Raw genomic sequence first — 23,242 nt, 5'->3', positions numbered from 1 at the left:
ATATTTGCAGTGTGTGATGTGTTTGGGAGGGCTGTCGGCAGGGAAACAGGATAAGGGGGTGAGAAGTGGGAAATACATCAGCAGGCATCCTGATTGTAACTAGATAATAGGAAATAGCATCTTGAATTTGTTCTAAAACAAATAGCTCTGTAACAGCAAAAGGGATTTGATAATAATGAACCATCACATTTAGGCAAAAGAGTACATGAAAGGGGGAAATGTGGAATAAGTTTCTCACCTATCACTTGATGTATGCATAACCTGTATTTCTTTAGAGTTACCAATTCTAGTTACTGAGTTGGAGAGAGATTTAGGACTACCATATCAAATTTGGTATTTTTTCACAGTATCTTCTTTTACTACTTAAGAAAAAGTCTGTAGTCAGATGTGTGCCTGCAGTGTTGCAGGATTTCAGAGAGGTGCTCAGAGTGTGCAAATGACACTCCCTTGTTTTGTCTGCATGCCAGTCCAGGATTGCAAAGGTGGAGTACAATGCCTGCCTAAGGTCCTTACTATTGAGAGCTATTCTAATGACAGTTTAAGAAACCCAGTGTTTGCTGTGTGCTTTTGACATTCAGGAGTAGACCCTTTAACTTGGGAGGCGTATCAAGTGTATAAGCTAAGTAGAGTTTGAGTCAAAATCAATAATCTCTCCCTTAGAGGTTCATGTTTTTATATATTTTACTTTCGAGCCTAGATTGAATTTGGATTTTGTTTTTGATTGTACAGTATGTCTAGGGACCTCTGGTGCCTGAGAATGAGAAACGAGAAGAAACTACACCATGTCTTTGGGTTTGTTTTCTTTCTTCCTGAGGAAAATAATCAGTGGGAGTTGCTATTGTTATTTGCAAGGTAGAGAACAGTGTTCTGCACTGTCTTTGCTGCAGTGTAGGCTGGCAGCAGAGCAATGAGTTTCTCAACCCAACCTCCTTTTTGGCTGCTCACTCACACAGCTCTTGGCCAATACACACTCCGCTATTCCATGCAGTGTTAATCCTGACTAGTTCCAGGCACCTGGTCTGTTGCTGTGCCTAAGAAGTGACTATAAAATGCATACTCCCCTCTGGAACAACAGAGCAGAAGACTGCAATGTAAGACATGATTTGTTCCGAAACTGATATAGCCGTTCATCCAGTTCGTTCTTGAACTGACGCAGGACGAGTTATACAGTGGGTGTTATTCTGCTTTTACACTGTGCCAAAGCACTGAACTCATTGCTTTGGCATGTTCCTGTAAATTAACCCTGAAAGAACATTTGTGTATTTTTCCATTTCTTTTTTTCCTGGAGATAGAATTTACTTCTTCGTTTACAGGATCACTGAACTTTTGCAGATAGATTAAATGAGTGCTCTTCATAGTAAAAAGACACAGTCATTGGAAAAGATAAATAAAGCAAACCACCACTGCAGGCAGACCACTGTAGGAGTAAACCAGAGAACTCCTATGATTCATGCTTAGTTAGATTTTCCAGCATTAAGATGTTTGAAAAGAGAACACATCTGTTTTCTATTACATCTAAAACTGTTAGTAGAAAGATTTCAAATTCTCAGAACACAAATATTTATGCAGTTAAAAAAAAAACAAAACCAAAAACTCTAAACCAAAAAAATCCCCAGTAACTTTAGTTGTCCCTGTGAAGTTGGGAAAAAAATATTAACAGGAAGTTAAAGCTGTGTCTGTATGAAGTGATTTTCATTCTATTTGAAAGACTTGGAATTATGTGTTTCCCCATGTCCTTTGTGTAGGTAGTAACCTAGTGACAGGGAAAAAACAGCTTGGGCACACCCTTTTCTCTAGCAGAAAAATGCAGCCACAAATGAACAGGGCAGCAAATTATTTAATCATGATTAAGTATTTTTCATAGTTTAATAATTTCTAGATTGTTTGAATCTTCATACAGCTGTACCCTTTTGAGTGGATTGTTTGCCATATAAATATGACTGCATAATTGCAGGCTTGCCTTGTATTCATTGTATGCAAGATCCAGCCAGTTTAAGATTCTGTTTTGGGCTTTTCTTTCGTGTACAAAACAGTATCCACGTTTTGTTTTTTTTTTTTAAGTTTGTTCATGCAAAGAGTATTATCAAATAACTAATGATAAATAGGGTTTTTTCTTTAAAAAAATTGTTCAACATAGCACAAATAACAGCAGGTGGGTATTGGGTTCTGTAGCATAGACTCTATAATGAAACATACACACTGAGAAAGAAAGGTTTAGTATAGCAATTATAAATGCAGTGTGGAATCAAGTTTGCTGATGAGAATAATAAATATAGACCTCTGCCAAAATTAACCCTTAAAAATAGGTGAAAAGAATTTAAATGCTTGACTCTCAGGCAACTGAAACCTCTGGGTTTCTAGCAGAAGTAATATATGAGCAGCTGGAGGATATGATATGTTCAAGAATTTAGTATAGATTGCTACCTTCAAACCAAGAGGAATAATGAAATGGTTGGCACTGTGAGTAAGCATTTCCTGATCCAGGCAGGGGTGTGAAGTTTCACTTCTCTTGGCTATTTAGGCAGCTAAGGGGAAGTGTTAACCACAGTGCTAACGGATTAATTGGCTTTGGCACAAGTGCAACTCTGTGTTCAGTAGTTGGTCATCAGTAGTTCATTGATTTCATGCTTATAAACTAAGTATTTCCCTTTGGTTACTGGCAGGAAAGTGTCATAGGCCTAGTGCTGGTAAGGTTCAAAATCAGCTTTTGAACAGGTGTAGGTCAACAGTGGTAGACCAGAATGTTGAAATTGCTTGTGGCAGGACAGGTTTTTTGCTTTACTTCTGTAAAGCTGGAAAAGTTTAAGAGACCTGATTGACTTAAGAAGCTGATGAACAGCTGAGAATATATTAAGCTATTCCAATAGCAGAAACTATCCTACTTGATGGTGTCAAAAGACGAGTATGATCTGGAATTAAAGAGGCAGATGTTGGTCTGCCCAGGCAAGAGGAAGAAAGCTCAAATAGGTCTAGCAAAGAGCAGTGTCCTTTGAGGATGAACAGGTAGCAGAAAGTCTTTTCAGCTGTGCTGGAAGGAAAGGACTCCTTGTCATCTTGTAAGTCATGACTTCAGATGGAGATCACATACAATCCTGCTGAAAGTGAAGTCTTCAGAGTTCAGAGGAACACAGCAACTTCACAGTAGCCATGCAGAGAACTGGGGGTTTAGTTACATATCAAAAGGAAGTACAGTAGCAGACCTCGCAGCAAAGCACTGAATATCAATGATCTGTTGGTGGACACGGTGTCACAACAGCCAGTGCAGTCTGATTTACCTGACTTGGCCCAAAGATTAGAGACTGAGAGAAGCATGACAGAAAAAAGGCTTTCTCCAAGACCTTTAGACAAGTGACAAAGCTGAGACTTATCAATGTCTTTGAGGCATTTCTTGTTACTTTTGAAAGTATTACTTCAGTTGCTGAGTAGCTGTATGATCAAAACCAGACTGGTCATGGTCCTGTTCTAGCTGACTGTGCTTGAGCAGAAGCATTGGACTGGATGATCTTGGGTGGTTCATTCCAACCTCATAATTTCTGTGGTTTTTCTGATAGTGAAGTATCACAAATCCAGTGAACAGGACTACTTTGGGGAACATGGAATAATGCCCAAAGTTTAGAATTTGTCTAAAGCTTAGAAGTAGACTAAGATAGGATACAGACTGAGTATTAAATTTCTCAGTCTTGCTAGAGTGGAAAAAGTCTAGAGACTATTGTTGGCCAACCTGCTAAAGAAGAGGAAAACAAAGGACTGTAGAGGCAACCGATTGAGAGCAAGTAGTGTGTGTAACTGATTCCCTCTTCAGTTTTCCGAAGGTGATCAGTATTTTAAAAATGGTTGCTATGCATTCAAATGTGTGCAGTTATCATTTGCACAGGACAGATAAGGATGTAGAAATGGAAATTTACAGTGAAAAGTTTCAAAAGCACTACTTTGAACAGCTATTCTTCAGTTAATGTCACCAGATAGGAGGGTGTGGTTGCTGAAACAGTCGTCTTGATGACAGGAGATAATTCTGAGTGGCTTCTGAATTGCTGATGTTTTTGAAGTTAATGTATGTCACTCCAGCTCATATCAAATAAAAATGTCAAGTCTACATAACTTTTCTAGAAATGTGCCTAGGAGAATGTTTTCTTTGTCTTTCCCCAGAATCACATTTGGCCTAACTGCTTTTGGCTAGTCTTGTTGGGTTTTTCCCTTCTGTGACACCTCAAAATACGTAAATTTCTATTTGTTATTTTCAAATGGGATGTCATAGTCACGGTAGAAGGATTTAAGGAAAATAAGACTATTTGAAATTGATATGGAATAGTTTTCCATTGAAAGAAAAAGGCTGAAGTGGGTTTCTTGCAGTATCCAGCTGTGTAAAGGAAATGTAAGCATTTGTTCCAACTGTAGGAATAGTTTCCCATTTGCTTATAATTGCTTTCAAAGCTATTAACATGTTAGAAGGCTAGGTAATAAAAAGGAAAATGTATTGAGCTACCCAGTATTTTCTCTCTTGCCTGTTCTAGGATTTGCAGTCTTTATGGAATGAACCTTTTCTGCTTTTCTTTGACTGCTGCATAGTGTCAGTGACTGTCTGCACGACACCTTCTCTTAACACAGAAAAGTTACGTCATATTTGGAGGGAGATGTTCTCTTTGGCTTGTAATGTCAGATTTACTTGACTTCTATGTAGCACCAGTTTTTGGAATTTTGAAGTGACAGGGGAAGAAATACAGCCTCCCTCTGTTAGCAAGACCATGTTGTTTCCTGGGCTAGGTAGGCATTAGAGACACCTCAGGATGTGTATGTGATGTTCCAAATCTAGGTTTGTCTTGTGGATTGAATGCAACTTTATTGCATTAACAAGAGAAGTTGCTTCTTAACCTCCCTAAAGCTGAGAAACACATGGAGACAGCAATTCAGCTAATTTCCATCTCTGTCCAACAATTTACAAAAACTGAAAATGTACCTATGGTTCCTCTAATGCTCACTGAAATAACTAGGTGTTCTTCTGTAGTTTTTTAAAGGGCACTGGATCAGGACTACAATACTGGATCCAGGAGTCCTGCTCAATAAAGGGAAGAGAGATAGGTGTTAGAAATGGCATCAGAGTTTCAGACATTGTCATCTTAAAGATTAGAACAGAATTTCATGAATTTCGTGAATTTTCTCTGCAGCGTGGCCTGATCTTAAAACCGCTTTTCACATCTAGACTATTGCCTCTGCCTAATGAGTATGTGAGGAATATTACTGTGCTCAGGAAGTGTGGGGAGCAGAAGTGAAAGGTTTGAGTAATGAATCAAAACTGTGAAAAAGACAACTGGTTTTGGAGAACTGAAGTGAACTGGGAAAGCAGAGTTGACTGAGGAGGTGACAGTAATTCTAACATTAATTCTACCAGCAAGTGTAGTTATTTTTCATACCCTAAACGGGATTTGTGATGTGTAATACTAGGAAGATATACTTGCAGGAAATTAATGTTTTATACTTACATATCCTAATGTACTTTGCAAAAAAAATAATTTATGTTCTCATAACATAGCACCCAAGAGTAGCTATAATAATGCTCTTGCTCTATGTCAAAAAATACCCTTGCGTTCTTAATTTCTCCATAAAACAGCACTGTAACCTCAAGGGACCTCAGTTAGGTTCTCTGCGTACAGATCTTTTTTCTGCTTTGGCAGCAAAGCTGGTATTTTGTTTATAAAACATGCTCTTTTAATATTTACAAGATAAGATTATCTTGGGTTTTTTTCACTGACAAAAATCTCAGTTATTTTAGTAATCCACTTCAGTATAGGAGTAAACTGTTACTACATATTATGGGAATGAAATACAGTGCCAGTTATCATGAGACCAGTGCCACACTGTGAGAAACTCTGCCTAAAAGAAGTCTCTCAGGTTAAAAATACACGGTGTTTTCACCTTTTTGTGAGACGATGGGTGTGACAGATGCAGTCCCAAAGCAGGCAGAAGTAGCTTAGGAGAGTCTACTACATGTATGATCCCATGATCAGCTTCCTTTGGTAGGCCTCTCTAGAACCATATTGAAATGTTCTGAGGATTTAGAAGCAAGAAGATGAGCCTATTCTGAAATATAAATGGGCAAAAAGATCAATTTTGTGAATTCTCTGTGAAGCACGTTGATTGCATTTATTCTCTTCCATTGTTTTCGTTACAAAGACGTGTGTGTGTCTGAGTTTTATCCATTACTTCTCACCTGGGAGTTTGCAAAGCTACATGGGGAGAGAAAGGATTATATCTTTTAGTTTGCCAATGAGAATTCAGTGGTTGAAACAATAAAGTACAAATTAGCAGTACGCAGTCAGTACATGACATTTGCAAGGATCTTTTGTTGTGCTTTGAGTTTTCAAGTCCTGTCTGGAGTTTCTTGTTTGACTAACAGTCACTAGTAAAAGAAAAAGGGAAACCTCTGTTTGGTGTATACTTGCATTCTAATGATTTTTATTTCATTTCAGATTAATTGGCAGTGCATCCGTAGCACTTAAGGATCTTGTAGGTAATCAGAGCAGATCTTCTCCCTTCAAACTCATACCTCTACTAAATGAAAGGGGACAAGAAATTGGAGTGAGTGACTTACAATTCCTTATTTTACTGTATTCTTAATCAAAATACTCCAGCAACAGAGTTAGTATCAATTTAATGCTTGGAAATTTGTAGCAAAAGCTCCAGACAGATGAAATTTATAGCAAGATATAATTATGTCTATGCTATCTGAGTCTGCTTAATATCCTTTAAATTATAAAATTATATCTGTGTATGTATTATATATTTGTATATATGTGTTATAAATATTTTGGGCATGGAGTATGCATAGAAATCAGCCTGATGTTGAAAAGTGCATTTTCTAAGTAGCAGATGGAGTTCTCATATGCATTTCTTTTTTTGTTGTGTTCTTTCTAATAGCCACGTGTGTCATAGCACTGATTCTGGAAAGCACATGATCATGAACATGTTCACTGCCAGCTCAGTTCAGAAAATTACACAAGAACTTGTTTAACTTGGTTTAGCACATGTTTAAATTTAACTGGTTATTGACTTAATTATTAAGTAGTTTCTAAAACCTGAGGCCTTGCTGCATTTGTGTAGTATAGTTGTTAAGGCACTTAAACAAGAAGAGGCTCTGAGGGTAATTTCAATTTCTCATAATATGCAGTTTAATATCATGATTAGTTGGTCACAGGGTTGGGCTTTTTTTTGCTGGCTCCTCATGTTACTCTGGCAACGACAAATAAAAATGGTTTGTTCAATAATCCAAAACCACATTCAAGCACAAAAAAGACAATTCTATTAATATAATGGAAAATGACATAGTGTTTTTGTTCCAGGATGGAGGTATGAATAAGCAATTACAAATGCCAGATAGGAAATTTGACTTATGGTTCAGACTTAAGTTGCTAATCAGATTTTGTTATTTCTCCATGCCTTTGTTTTTCTGTCAGCAAATTTAGGATGTCACCTTGACTGCCATGAATATTATGGAACCAAATAAATTAACATCTGTAGAACATCTTGCATGCTTGTATTGTGACAGATTTTTCTAAATATAAAGAAAGTGATTCCATTTGTTAGATGTTATTTCAGAACCTATTCCATTAGCTCCAAATTGTGTAATATTTATTGTTTGTATTTATTTATGGCCTAATAACAATTTATCAATTTACTAGTAGCTGAAACTTTATGAAAATGTGCTGTGACTATAAGTAGTTAACTGTTCATGTACAGTGTTAGGACAACTGACTGCTTTAAATCAACTGTTGTGAATACTGTGTGTTTCTCTAAAGGCAACAATTGATTTGGTAGTAGGATATGAGCCACCAGCTGGACCTGCAAATCCAAATGATCCAGGAGGGACCAATACTCAGGAAGGTATTTCCATCTTTTCTCGGAACAATATTGTTAAAAGGTCACGTAGCAATTTAAGATAAGACAAGAAAGGGATTCAATAGCGTTGTTCATCAGAAGAAAATGTTCACCATAAGCAAGCATGTCAAGACTGCCAGGTAGTGATTTTAAAGAAATTAAGGATGATTCAGAACTACAGCTAAGAAGAAAGTTGGCATATACTGACATAAAATGGATTTTGACATCATTCTCTCTAGTGGAATCAGGTTACAAAAGAATGACGTTTGCTTAAAAGTTTTCAAAATAGCTTTTGTTTAGGAAAGAAAGGTTTGTGAATGCTCAAGGAAACAGCAATTATCTGCTCTAATGCTAGGGCTGACCAAAAAGCAGGGAAGTCACATTACTTTGCCTCTCAGGAGCTTAGTGAAAAGATTTTCTTGAATCATTAAACCTTTTTTCCACCACACAATAATTAATTTTTGGAAGACACTGTTTTATCTTAGATCAGGCTTGGTATTTGATTAGCCAGTGAAATACTGTGATCAGTAGGGAATATTCTTTGACCTGTCTGTATATTGTATTAACCAGGCTTTTGCTGAGAGTATTTTTGAGATCCTCTGGTTTCCTAGACCTTGTGAAGTAAAAACAGGTTTTTGCAGTTGACTGGCAAATAATTAGCCTAATATCAAGGCTGTGTTTGTGCAGAAGGAAGTAAATGTAATAAATGTTATGTGTTTGAAGAGAAGTAAAGCAGTTTGACCATTATTTGCATAACAACATACATAAGAAGGAAAAAATTAAAATCAGGAGTCTTCTGGAGGGAAATTTTGATTCCATTGAGTTCACTGAGAGGTATTTTTGGAGGGGAAGGATAGATAATGCAAACACAAAAACTGTGTGTTAAATTACCACATTTCAAAATAATTTTATAGAAATGTGAACCTGAAGGTTAAAAATGCAAAATTTAATTGTATTAGATTATTTTGGTTGCTTTTTAAGATGTACTTGAACTATAAGATCCAGCTAAAATAAAAAACGGCGGGTTTTAACAAGCATGCAGCTACTACGTGAAAATTATTTCAGTGTGAATTATCAAACACCCTAGTTAACTATTGTAAATACCTATTTCCCATGAAATGAAATCACTTTCCCAGCTAAGATTGCCACAGCTCAGTTTCAGAAATTAAAAATGAAGTGCTGAGTTAGGGTATGTAATCAGTCAGTTGCATGGATCCATTCAGGCAAATGGATTTTGAGAGATGTTAGAGAAATAGGTGAGGTCTTCTGGTTATAGTATACATGGCATGTCAGTCTCTCTGATTTTGTACATCTCTTACAAGAATCACTGAAGACTTCTTTATCCAAAGTGATGATCACCCTATAATTCATAAAGTTAACATGCATTCTGTTAATGCTAACCATCAGAGACACACCCAGTTTTCCTCTAGATTTTGCCAAAGTCACTGTCTTTCAGTTAAGAGAAGAAGCTGGAAACACCAGGAAGTGACCACTTTTGTGGTCTAGATATTTATGGATCCTCTTTTGCAATACTGGAGTCTCACTGTGTGATTCAGTTTTGTAGTGTCATGTGCTTGTACAACTGTCTTTCACAGGTATGCTGATTTCAGAACTGTCAAAGAGGTTTACTAAGAAACTTATTCCACACTTAAATGCTGTGTAGAAGGATTCAGAGCTTTATTTTGGATGGCAGACACTAAATGTCTTCATGATTCTCAACTAAAAAGCAACACTGTGCTATAGCCTAGTCTTGCAGATGGAAAAGAGCTTCAGCTGGAATAAAATTAATCCCTTCTGGTGTATTGTGAACTAGTCGGGTGATGGTTACAGCTGAACTGTGCTTTGCTTCAGTTGGTTGATTCAAAAAAGTAAGTTGGGAATTGTGTTAGACACATTACATGCTGAAGAGAGACAGATCTAGAGGTAGTTTGGTTAGGATATGGATTTGTTCTTAAGCAGCTTTCAAAAGGAGTTGGAAGCATGGAGTTGGCAAAAAAAGATGTTGACATGAGATAATAATACAATTTTAGTGGAACTCTCGGATGTTGGACTCTTACTCCTGTAACTTTAACATCCAGCTCTGCTATTTGTTTATTAATAGCATTGTTTTTTTCTGTATGAGATGGGGAAGATGAGGGAGATTATGAGGATATATTGGATGGCCCAGTTGCTGGTATCACACCAACAGTTCCAAGTGGCACGAAGGAAGCCCAGCTGGCTAAACGCATCACCAAAGGAAAGAAAGCACGGAGAATCCTTTCTAACAAACCACAGGATTTCCAGGTAAGAGATTTATTAAATATTGCATGTTTCCTTTTTCTGCCGAGCATGACATTGCTCCTTCCACATAGCCTGAGCATATTTTAGCGTCAACTTGTGAAAATCTAGTGCACTGTAGAGACAATTAGCCCCTTCCTTTGAAAGCCAGTATTTCAAAAGTATCCTTCAAATGTGCCTGTTACTGAGATGTCTGATTTTGTACAGTTCTGACTGAAACCTGGTTGAACTTTATTTATTGTGTAGTTATTGTATAGATTTCAAACTACAACAGCAGCTTTAAAAATAAGCAGTTATGTAAAGTTAAAAAACCCTATTGAAATAATTAACCCAAACTTGTCTTGTAAAATTCAAGTAAAATCATACTTGCTATCATAATTAAGTCTGAAAAGTCTGTCTGGTCCTAACCACCAGCTATTTCAGGTACTGGCTAAATTTTCTGGTGGTATAATAAGAAATTGTTCTCACCTGGATGATAGATAATATAGAGAATGAATTAATACAAATATTTGTTGGTTTGGTTTTTTTTCAGATTCGTGTTAGAGTCATTGAAGGTCGTCAGTTGCCTGGCAATAACATAAAACCAGTAGTCAAAGTTCATGTTTGCGGTCAGACACACCGGACAAGAATCAAAAGAGGAAATAACCCATATTTTGATGAAGTGAGTGGTGTAAGAACACTCTAGCTGAAATGTTGATGCTATCAAATGTAGGAAAGTAGTTAATACCACTTTCATTGTGATGGAATAATAAGAATTTGCTAGGATTTATGGGTAATTATTGCTAATACGCATTTTGCCATTTCCAGTCCCTTTCTTTATGTATTCACAACGCTAAACACATCTCTGTCACCAACAGTCTTAGCAGATAAAACTATCTAGAAGGATGTCAAAGTTCAACTGAGACATATGGAACACCTTCTTTGGTGCAGTTGACCATGTGACAGAATCACTTTGAATAGTTGTGTGCTGGTTATAAAAATCACAGAGGAATTAATTAGAAATCATTATAGACTACTATGATGAGTGCAGACAAGTGCTCAGTGCACTGCTTTGGGTCAATAGGACTGCCACAGAATCAGGAAATGTCATTGCCTTGCTAGCCATGATTTGTAAAAGCACAACTAGATTTCCTTGTCCAGGCAGAGGAGCTGTACATCCAACACGCTGAAATACAGGAGAGAATTCAAAGCTACTAAGGGACACAAGAATTATCCCATAGCTGGAGGACTAATGTTGCCAAACTTTAGCTTAATAGAGAGGATGCTGAGGATAACTCTCATTATCTGGACATTTGTGGAAAATTCAGAAGATCCTGGAACTGCGTGGCAGGCATGTTTAACATATGCAGGCAAAACCCAAGGAAGTTATAAAACTTTGAAACTAAGCTCTAGGTAGCTTAGATTTATGAAGCTGTGGAATAAACAGGGAGGGCAAAAATTTGGTTGCACCTTATTTTGAAACAATTCCTGGGAAGTCTCAGTATCCAGACTAGTCTAAAAATGGAATAGGATGGACCATGTTTACATACCCTTCCATTTTGTTTGATAAAATACTGACTGGTGTATAGCTGGGATCAAAGACCAAACTTATTAAGGCATATACTATTATGAAAACAAATAAGCTAACATATTCATCCTCGTGCTGTCAAATTCTCAGATTTATTCTTATGGCCTTGAATTTCAAAAATTTGGATCATTACAATCGCTGTCACCACTAGCCCTAAACAAGACCTTTTTGACAACCACAACAGAGGTGGCTAGACCGGGAGTTAATGTTCTGGAAAATGAACAACCATTATAGTTCCTGAAATTGTTCCCCTGAGAAAAATGTGAAGTGCAGAGCAAGGAGCAAGAGTAGTGCTGAAAGTTTGCAGCACAGTTATGCTTACTGCATTCATTCAAATGGAAGTTGTGACTGACTTGTCTGTTTTGTACTGAGTCTATTTACTAAATTTAGTTTCTTATTCTGCACTAAATTATCATCTAATATGTCCAGCAAAGAGGCAGGGTAAAAGTACCGTATCAGGCATGCTTCACGTGCCTCTTAAAATAATGTCTTTGCATTTTATGTTCAGCAAGTTACGTGTTTGTCATTTTAAAACAGGTTTTTTTCTTTGATTTTACCCTGACAGATATTTTTCTACAATGTCCACATGACTCCTTTAGAATTGCTTGATGAAACAGTTAGTATTCGGGTAAGAAAAAATAGCACATATTTAAAAGGCTGCTGGATGCACATGGCATTGGCTGGCCATTTCACCACATTAAGGAACATTCCTGTTTCATGCTCCTCTGTCTTTTTAGGTGTATGATTCTTACTCTCTACGAGCAGACTGCTTAATGGGTGAATTTAAGGTGGGTATGAAGTAATTTCCATATCTTGACTAAATAAAATAAAATGGGAAAAAATTTTTAAGTACTAGTCTCATACCAGAGACCATTTGCTCAAAGCACTAGCGAGCGGTTTTCTTGTTTGAGTCAAATATTATTATTAATGAAATTTGTGTGGTTTATATACTAAGTTCTCTAATTTACATCCAAGAGAACAAAATATTTACCAAAAGGTAATTTTTTTTTTCCTCAGGAGGTGAGGTGATTATTTGGTATGACATAGAATTTGAAGAGGTGATGTTAATAGGGAATTGTAATAGCCAGAGTAGAGTTATGTATGGTGGCATAAAGATACACATTCTCAAATGATGCGTAAAGACGTTCTTTGGTCAGAAGTTAAGTAAAAGAGATGGTGGGAAAGTCTCTTAGTTAAAGCAACTTGTGATAATATTAGTGAGATTGTCTTTATTTGGAATCACTATATCAATATTGGGAGGTAGACATCTGCCTGGTGAAGATATTCCTAAAGCAATATAGACAAAGAATTCTCATAGCAATTGTAAAAGCTACCAGGATCCCCTATGATAGCATTTACAGCTTTAGTGTTGGCTATATTTTCTGTTTGCTTATTTGGTACTGCATAAATTAAGTAGGTCTCTGCACCAGCTTTTAAAAAAATATGCAAATGTGGAAGAGTACTCTTTTCTAAATGAAATGCTTTCTGCCAGAAAGCTTTTTGCTTCTCACTGCTTATTATCTATGTAATTTCTAGTGACTCAGTGAGTGATATATTGCCCTGCTATTGTAAAGGATTGATCATTCACTAAGCAGGTGACAGCACGTCATTCAGCTACTTTGTGTTCCTGCAGGCACACATTCCAAGGGAAAACCGCAAGGGTAATTCTGTCTAGAAAAACACCCTTTCAGACTTTACCTGCGAGCAATACTAGCCCCAATTGCCATGAGCAAACATGCTTACCTTCCTGAACATGTTTGAAATCTGATACAATGAATACAATGATGGCATATGTGCAATCTTGTCCAGGTTTGACACGGTGGGGGGAAAAAATTGGTCATATTCTTAATAAAACAAAAAATGAAATTATTAATTAAAAAAGCAAGATTCATTTCTGTAATTGAAAGATGAGATGTTGAGCAGGAAATAAGCAGGAAACAAAAGTGTTCTGAAAAGCCTGTCTGAACATAAAATAATGGCTGATCCCAGGGAATTCAAAAAGCAGTAAGCTAGCCCCATCTTCTGTCTGTGGTAAATGAAAAAGCTGGGGATGTGAGGAAAGAGGAAAGTAACTACAGATGTTAGCTCTAATACACATTTTCTTGCATTGTCTTCTTGGCTGCTGCATCCATTCATAATCCCTCATTTGTCAGTGTAAAACATTTTCTCCTCCCTATAATATGCTGTGTAAACTGTCTTTTATTTGTGACAAGAGAACCATGTAGTACTCTCGAAAAACGTGAGGGGGAGTTGCCCAACCACTTTTTTGGTTTGGTATTTCTTCAAAGATAATGCCTTTGATCTTTATTTCAGATCGACATTGGCTATGTTTATGATGAGCCTGGTAAGTAACAGTTACTTCAGAACTTCTTTCCTACCTTGAAACTAGAAGTTGAAACATTTCATTACATTTCTAAAGTAAAAGAAGAAAGTTAATGTAAAGTTATTTAAGTTTGCTGCTTTAAGTATTAACTTTAAAAAAATCCAACAATATATATCTCTTTCAGTGATTTCAAGATAAAGTACAAGCCCCTTTTTGTATCAAAGATCTAAAATATGAAAAATAATGCAAAAATATTTGATAGTTATGTCCCTGAATCAGTAAGCCACAGCATTTTAACACTAGATCTCTTGTTTTGAATGGCACTGTTAAGACCTGTCTGGGACAGAATAATTTTTTTTAAATAATTAGGATAATTTAGGTTATACTTTTGGAATAGTTTATGGTTTATATGATGGTTGACATTTTGTAATGGATATTACTGGGGACTAGTGATGATGTTTGTTCCACTTCAGGCCATGCAGTCATGAGAAAATGGCTTTTGCTGAATGATCCTGAAGATACAAATTCAGGACCCAAAGGCTATATGAAAGTCAGCATGTTTGTCCTGGGAACTGGAGATGAGCCACCAGTAAGTTTCATTTAAATGTCTTTTTTCCCATTTCCACCCCACAGATATTTATTTATGCTCCCCCCACACACACATTTTTTTAATACTGTATAATTTGCTTTGTGAGCAGTATTTAAAAGTAAGACAAGATTTACAAGTGGTTTCTGGGTTATGCAGCACTACTTGGCAAACTCAAAGCTTATTTTGTTATTCTGCCCAATTAAGTAACTTCTGGACCAGCTCTGGGTGTGTTCATCTCCTATGTGTAGATACTCCTTCCCATACTGGAAGCAGAGATATGTTAGACTGTTCTTGCATGCAAGATAATACATAATTCTCCTTAGCAGAGCTAATTAGGCTGAGTAACATATTGATACCAGTTCCAGAACTAAGTCAGGAAAGTCTCCACTACTAAATAATGTAGACAAGCCCATGGAGAAACCTGAATACCAGAAAGCTCCAGATTTTTCCAGGTGAAAATCAGGCCCATCAATAATTACAAGCCAGGCACAAGTAATTTGATTCATATGAAAGCAGTAGATAGTTTTAACAATCCAGTCTTTAACTGTCTGCTGTTCTGTCAAGGTAAAAACAGGCCCTTTTTTCTTGTAATATTTTCCTTACTTGACTGTTGTCTGTAGTTTAAGTTCTGCTGTTCTTCCTGCCTGATATTTTTGCATACTGGTACTCCCTAGTTAAATAAAATATGGTGCACAGAACCATGGAAGGTTTCCATTTTGTTGCATATTAACTCTTCCTCCCTGCTGTCCTCATTGTTCTTGAAATCACAAGGATATGTCTGATTATCTGTAGTGTGTTTATTTTTAAATTAGGAAGCAGTACATTCTGGTAAATATATATCAGATTTGTAAGCCTTTCTAATTGTAGTTAGATGCCTTATCTTGAGATAAGCATGAAATTTGCATGAATTTACATTATACATGGGCCAAAATGATCATCATCTGATGATGATCATTTTAAAAGTATAATTATAATGGGCGCCTGCAAATGAGTGCTTTAGAGCTAAAAGTATAAGTAAAATAGTTTAGCTAGAATGAATTTTTTGTGGCTTGACGATTTGATACAGTCTCATTCTTCATAATAAAACTGACAGAAGTCTTCTGTTGAAGAATGTTGCGGGCATTGGTTTAACTAATCGCCTTAGTTCTGTACATTATTCTGTTTTTATTGTGTACCACTGTATGTCCCAACAGGTTGAAAAAAGAGAGAGAGATAATGAAAGCGATGACGTGGAGAGCAATCTGTTATTACCTGCTGGAATTGCACTTCGATGGGTCACTTTCCTTCTCAAAATCTACAGAGCTGAGGACATTCCCCAGAGTACGTAGCTTCTCCCAGCTTGTCCATTGGTGTTTTTATTTACCATTAGAAACATTTATTTGTGTTAGCTATTCAGAAACATTCCTTGAACAGAAAACATCTTGAGTTTTTTTCATTTTAATGGAGCCAGTAATTCTGTGATGTCTCCAGTCCTTTTTTAATGCTCAGTAAGTCTACTTAATTCTTGTAATGGTTAATTTAATGTGTTACCCATGAGATTGGTAATGTTCATGTGTTGCTGAGTGGTAGTGGGAAGGATGATCTTCACTAGCCCTCTCCAATCATAGAGGTTACATGTAAGTAACTGCAGTATATGCAGATAAGGTTCTGTGCACATCTCCTGAAGTATATGGTGCATGTGTCAAATTCCCATTGAATCCCAATCCCTGCCAACTTTTGAGAGGTTATTAGACAACAGGTTCCCTGCAGCCCTCTTTGCTGATGTCATTTAGACCCCAGTAGACAAGTAGTACTGCAGGTGGCCTTCTGCAGCTTCCTCTGGCCAGCAGTCCATTATTTCTTCACAGATGCTCATAGCTGTGTTCAGCAGGGCAAAGGCCACAGGACTGCTGCCATCAGTCAGTCCCTGCTGCTGTGGCCAGGGCCAGCACCCTGCTCCTGAGTGGCCGTGGGAAACAAGGATCTAGGAACTGGCTGTGCCTCAGAGAGCAGCAGGCAGTTTGTGGGCTCTCAGCTGAGTACCATAAGCTTGAATAAATAGCCTTGGAGGGAAGGGAAGTTTGTAGCAGTTTGATCTTAATTCTTTTAGTGAGATTTTACTCGGGTCAACCCTGTCTGGCTGAGACAGAGGCTATTTCTCTCATTATATGCCATATGTGTTTTCTCATAGAATGTAGATGGCTTTTTGTGCCTTATTAGCTTATTTTCTCACCTCTGTCTGTAACAACAAATGGCAGTGTACAGATAGATGCATAATGTTTTTCAAATAAAATGATGCCTTTAAATTCAGGAGCACATCAGCACTTCCTGTGATGTTTGAAAAATGTGTATTCTTAAAATTGCTCCTAAGCACAAATTCACCATTTTTACCAGCAATGTGCTTCAGAATTTTGTTTATCAGGTTAGACTTTATCCTTCCTAGATCTGTAATTTTGTTGATTTTGGTGGGATTGGTATGGGCAACTTTTTTTTTAAGCTGATGATAATCATCATCATCATCATCAACAAGCAACCCCCTTAATTTAATCTTTGACACTTCTCCAGTGGATGATGCTTTTGCACAGACTGTCAAGGAAATATTTGGAGGAGAGGCAGACAAGAAAAACCTGGTAGATCCATTTGTAGAAGTTTCTTTTGCTGGGAAAAAGGTAATGTAAATACCTGAATCTTTGCGTTCTAATCACACTCTTGAGAACAGGTTTCATATACTAATATGAATTTTTAAGTTTACTGAAATTATGGAAATAAAAAAACAGTGAAAAACAAAGTTCACTTTGTAAAGTGAGGACAAACAGCAAGGTACAGTAGAAAGGGTGTAGAGCTGATGACTAATACAAGGAATGTATGAGTAAATGCTAGAAGCAGTGCTTGCCAGATTGCCTGCCTTCTGGCTGTTCCTGATGGCTTTTGTTAACTTGTGATACAGATCTTTCTGGACAGGTTAACAGCATTTGTGCATTTTATTACTAATGTGTTCCTTAGAATGCCAAATTTGATCTGGAGCACAGTTGTACAACTTGCATTCATAGGTAGCATATCGTTTTTGTCACTTCTTTTATATGTTATATAATCAGGTTGCCACTCCCAGTAATGTAGAGGATCTGTAAAAGATTCAACTAGCAAATAATATAGCCTCTCCCATATTCTTCTCCTACTCTAAAATCTGCATACAGAAAATTGGAATCAAGTCATTTGTCCATTTCATTTCTCTGCTGCATTAAGAGTTCAGTACTACTGAGAAAGCACAATAAATTGTGGCTTATGGAAATAACAGGCCTTAATAATTTCATTTAATTGTAGCAAGTGAAAATAAAAGGTAGGGTAACTCCAATCTCATATTTAAATGCAGTTTCCAAATTTTCTTTTCCCTTTAATAGTCATGAGTGTTCCATATACAGATCACTTTACAGGAGCTATCAATGGAAAACTAATAGCTCACTGCAGCATAAACCACTCAGGATTTATCATTAGCTACTACCTATGTTTTCCAAACAGATTATGGTATATCCTAAGTCATAGCTAGTATATGCTGTTTTGTCTGTTTAATCTTGGATGTGCTGTTTAATTGATTTCATTTTTGGCAGGTTTGCACAAATATAATTGAGAAAAATGCCAATCCAGAGTGGAATCAAATTATTTCTCTTCAAATCAAGGTCAGTTTTTTTCCCTTGTTTCTGTAGAGAACAGCCATCCTTCTGGAACTCAGGGCATTAACATCACAGAAGTGATTTTACCTTAATTGCTTTTTTTTTTTTTTCCAGTTTCCCTCAATGTGTGAGAAAATAAAACTTTCAGTTATTGACTGGTAAGTTATGACTTTTAGCCAAAATACTAAACAAATTATATTAAGTGAAGAAAAGTTTGGTTCTGTTGTTGTCAGGTATTTTTAGTATTTTTACGGTCTAAGCAAGTGTTTAAGTATCTTTATGGTTTCTTTACAACAGAGTGATTAGTGTAACATGGATTATTGTTAATTTTGTGCAATGAGCACTGAGCACTGCCACTCTTACAAGTGACAGTGTAAAAGGCAGGTGATTTCTTCTTGGTACAACCCACTTTTGTAAGCAGTCATTACCATCTTAGTAATATTAAAGCACTCCAGGTGATGCAAAATTTGTGTACTAGTAGCTTGCTTCTGTGTATGATGACCAATATTATGTTTAAATAAAGTCTTTTCTTCTTTCTGTAGGGATCGTCTTACAAAAAATGATGTAGTGGGAACAACATATTTAAGCCTCTCAAAAATTGCTTCTTCTGGAGGAGAGGTTGGAGGTAATTGGTTGAGCAGTGTCTTACTGTCTTCTCTTGTGTTACAGAAAATAGCAAAGATTAGTGTGCTAAGTATATTTTTCTTTAGTTCCCCAGTTCTGTGGCAACAAGATTATCTGTTTCTGGAGTTTTCAAAACCATGTTCCTAGAAAGCATGCTCTGGGACTTTTCAAAGTAAAGTATTAAAATTTTAATGTCTAAACCACATCACCACTGAAATAGCAGTAACTAATTCAAAATTCAGCATTCTGTTCTAAACACACACACATGCACATATATAAAAGTTAATGAACTAACTAAATTTGTGAGTACTTTGCCAAATTCAGAAAACTGTGTGATGTCCCAATCTATCATGAGTAAGATAAGCAACTTTACTTATATGTTTAATAAGACACTTGATTTCAAGGCAGTCTGGAGACAGTGCTTCAGAATCACTGATTCTTTGGGCACTAGTAAACAAGACTTCTTTTCCACCTTATAAGAGTATCTGTTCTTTCTTTGGGAAGAGAATGTATAAACTGTGGAATTTTCCCGAGTAATTAGCCTAAAGGAACTATCATTTGTTGTGTACTACTAGGCTTCTTTCAGATGCTGGGGGAACTTGGATCAGTCTTACTCTGATCAGTAGCTTACTAGAAATGGGCACTGCATCTCATTGCATGCCTGTTTCATATTCCTATTTAGTAACCCTTATTTTATTAGCTTCAATGAATGAAGATTTTATTGCACTGCATGATTGCAGACAATTAATTTATGTGCTTCAATCAGTATAGATGACTGGATATGTAATTTCATAAAAACTGAAAACCAAAACTGATTAACTGGAAGGAAACAAGAACTTAGGCAGGATATGAAGTGTCTAACATGTTGTTCCCATTGGAAAATAGCTTTGTAATAAAACTCTTCTTTAAGATATTATAAGAAATACTTTTTGTGCCAAGATTTTGGATAATAGTAAAAAATATCCTGTTACATTTATGTTCTAATATAATCTTGTGATTATTGATTATTTCTTTGTGATCTGCATTTTCAATCACCTCATCTTTTTATTACAATATCTTTCATACAGTTGACCTAGCTGCAGGACAAGGATTCTGTGTTAACCTGCCAGAAAAAATGTTTTATCTTTTTAATGAACATAGTTTGACATATTAGTTGTCCATACAGAACTGTAAAGTTCAAGGCTAAACAGGCTTAACATGTATTTGTCTGACTATCTACACTAGTATGAAGGACACTGGCTCAAAACCATTTCTACCATTACCACAACAAAAGTCTAAATTACTAATTTTTTCTGTTGTGTTTATAAAATCTATATATGTACTTGTCTGAGACAGACCAACTTCTCCTTAAGTTGGTGGTTATATCAGACACTTAAAAACAAAATGGCAAAAACATAGTTGCCCCAATCCTGTCACAACTTGATGCAAGAATTGGATGGAACTGTATTTTCAATCACTTAACTTCAAGCTTATAATGCAGTCCTCTTACAACAACTGCTGTTGAAGGAAAAGCTTGTGCAAACATTCTTTTCAAATATCCCATGTGCAATCGAAGCAATAGAAAAAGGCAACGGGTTGGGCTTTAGGGGAAAATTCAGCTCTGGAGAGATCATTTATACTCCCTATAAAAGTGTGTGACTTGAACTGCAGCTGAGTCACAGCGCACTTAAACTTCAAACCCAGGCACTTGGTAACTGAGGAAATCTTACTTGGTTTCTCTATCTGCTGAGGTACTGACATTGGAATGGCCATTTCTGTGTAAAATCATAGATTATCTTCTCTTCAGTGCCATGCCTGAAGCCTGTTCTGGCTTCTAAAGAATTGTGAAACTGAACTAGTCTATGGTCCTCAGTAAATGTAGATACCCTAAGGGGCTCTGAAATGTGGTAGGGTTCTTAAATGTTCTTAAGATTTTAAAAATAGTTTTAAAAATAAGTTTGTATTTTGTGTGAAGGAGGACTGTACAAAGCTGAAACAGAATATATATATATAAGCAATATATTTTGTCAACTACATGCTTTTTTTTGCCTTTGGAATTCGTACAGGAAGAGTAATAGTTTCATATCTTAATCAGAAAAAAAAATTCCAACCCACATGAACTTTATTTTTTCTCAGGCCTTCAACTTTAATTTAGAAGGAGATTGCTTTGTGATGTGTGTGTTTTTAAAATGCTGTTGTCACTTGTCATATAACTACTTCTCTTTTTGTAATATAGAATTTTCATCTTCAGGAACAGGGGCTTCATCATATGAAGGTTTATATCTTCATCTGTTACTGATTTTTCTTTCCAGTGCCCAAACTGAGGAGTATTGCCTAAGATAATCCATCATCTTAAAAAATATTTTTTAAAAATTACTTTTCTAAAATATTTCACCACTATGATTAAAGAGTATCTAACGTAAATAACTTTATGAAACAGTTTTGGCACTGGAATTGGTTTGAAAATGTTTCTGTTTGGCTGGTGCTACAAGCTATGTGTTAGAGATGGGCATGTAGTTGCTTCAGTTGTAAAGTGCTTACTCTAACAATGGCTTGCAATTTTTAACTTAGCTATGAGATCACATCTATTTTTGCAGCTGCAGAGCCTTGCAGAAGTAACTGCCTAAAATAATTAGTGGCTGTTTTGCTTATGCTTAACAAGCTATATAAATAAAGTCTGAAAACTAAAATCTGATTCTGTTACTGCCTGGAGAGATGTGTTTTTCTGTAACTGTCTAGGTTGACATCCAGTTTTAAAAGACTTTGTGATAAATATTTATATAGTGAGAAATAAATATGAGTGGATTGCAGTTGAAAGGTAACATTCATTTATATGCACAATACTTAATTTACTGTCTTTCTTAATAAAATAATATTAGGTTAAAGACAAATAATTTCTAAGAGTCACTTTCTGTAATACATGTTCATCAACTTTCTGAAAGTAGACAATTGAATTTACAAATAAAAAAATAGAAAATAATTCTTTTGATTCCAGGTTTGGGAGGGGTTTTTTGTTTGTTTGTTTCAAAATTTATATTTTGTTTATTAACATCAGCAAGTAATTAATATATTAATACATATCTGTACCTTAAATCTAGTCATGCTGAGATCTGATGCAAACAGTTCAGTGTTAGAATTTTTAAAACATTGAGCATCATTCCAACAATTCTTTTTCACTCAAATTTTAATTTGTTTCTGATTCAAATATAAGGATATGGAAGTATCCCAATGCAAACTGGAGAACTGCAAATCTTTCTTTTGTATTGTGCAGATTTTATGTGACTTTGTGTTGACAGGAAGTTACATCAAGACATCACGTTCATTTTTACTGCCTATTTGTGCTACTCAACAGTGGCATAGTCATACTTAGCATAACCCTTCAGGGTCACTTTCTTATCTCAGCCTTCTTTTCCTGTGATAAATAAATGCATCCATCTTTGTGCTGCAGATCACTCCAAGTGATATCAGTTGCAAGGTTAAGAACCTGTTCTCATCTTTTTTGTTTGTTTGTTTGTACCAGGATCACTTGTTCAAAGGAAAAGCTAGGATACCAGAAGGAGAAGAATATGCAATCTTTCCTGTTCACTTAAAACTATGCAGTATTTTTCTGCATGTGTATTGCTTACCTTGTTCTAATTATCTAATTATCTTTACATCACTCATTCAATTTATCGATTAATAGCCTTGGCTTGTATTTGATTGTTACTGAAAGAACAATTAACTCCCTAGAGTATAGATTTTAATTAGCTCTAAAAGGAGCTTTTTAGAATATCATTCATCTAATAAATTTGCAAGGCATGAATGCAAGCCCCAAAGATAACAGCATTAATACAACTGAGGCTTCCCTATATATATTTTTCTGCTAAAACCCAGAACATTGTTAAAAAAATACAGTTTTATTATTGCAAGCATTAGCAGTGGAAATACTTTTTCAAGGTTTTGGATATTATAAATATCTGAAAATAAAAAATAGCTATGATGTGCAGTTTCCTAGTTTAGCCATTAAAACTGACAAAAATTTCTAAATACTTCTTAGTATATATTTTTAGCTAAATTAAAACATTGGGAAATTTTAAGCTGTTAGTCAATGAAATAATTTTATTCTATTTAGTGGTTTATTCGTTTTCATCAGTTTATTGTAATTGGAATTGATTGAGAATCAACTGAGTTTGCAGACTGTCAGTCTTGTATGGATTTTAGCCTACTGAAAAGGGAGTTGGGGAGAAACAATGCACCATAGCATTATGATTAAATTTTGCAGTAGTCTGTTTTACACTGAAGGATAAGCACAGAAAAATTATATTAAAAATGAGAACAGTAGGATTAGCTCTGTTAACAGTAGGGGTTTTCTGCTACAGTGTGCATCC

The 23,242-nt window shown here is 36.0% G+C and overlaps 1 protein-coding gene across 2 annotated transcripts in view; it reads left to right on the top strand.

Moving 5' to 3' along the window:
• MYOF (myoferlin) overlaps positions 1 to 23,242 on the top strand; it is a 69,538-nt gene that overhangs the window by 7,613 nt on the left and 38,683 nt on the right. The window contains exons 4-17 of one of the 2 annotated variants that reach the window (XM_027909304.1): positions 6,465 to 6,573; positions 7,791 to 7,875; positions 9,992 to 10,152; positions 10,679 to 10,807; positions 12,279 to 12,341; positions 12,451 to 12,501; positions 14,027 to 14,057; positions 14,510 to 14,625; positions 15,819 to 15,945; positions 17,170 to 17,273; positions 18,210 to 18,278; positions 18,387 to 18,430; positions 18,815 to 18,897; positions 21,112 to 21,150. In XM_027909304.1, coding sequence (XP_027765105.1) covers positions 6,465 to 6,573; positions 7,791 to 7,875; positions 9,992 to 10,152; positions 10,679 to 10,807; positions 12,279 to 12,341; positions 12,451 to 12,501; positions 14,027 to 14,057; positions 14,510 to 14,625; positions 15,819 to 15,945; positions 17,170 to 17,273; positions 18,210 to 18,278; positions 18,387 to 18,430; positions 18,815 to 18,897; positions 21,112 to 21,150 — 1,211 coding nt within the window. The remainder of the gene's footprint in view (positions 1 to 6,464; positions 6,574 to 7,790; positions 7,876 to 9,991; positions 10,153 to 10,678; positions 10,808 to 12,278; positions 12,342 to 12,450; positions 12,502 to 14,026; positions 14,058 to 14,509; positions 14,626 to 15,818; positions 15,946 to 17,169; positions 17,274 to 18,209; positions 18,279 to 18,386; positions 18,431 to 18,814; positions 18,898 to 21,111; positions 21,151 to 23,242) is intronic. The other variant, XM_027909309.1, reaches the window with a different exon arrangement.

The sequence above is a fragment of the Empidonax traillii genome, unplaced genomic scaffold (genome assembly GCF_003031625.1).
Source record: "Empidonax traillii isolate 1590-97213 ecotype Southwest subspecies unplaced genomic scaffold, ASM303162v1 scaffold27:size3997909, whole genome shotgun sequence".
Taxonomy (NCBI): Eukaryota; Metazoa; Chordata; class Aves; order Passeriformes; family Tyrannidae; genus Empidonax; species Empidonax traillii.
This window is presented reverse-complemented; position numbering and strand designations above follow the sequence as displayed.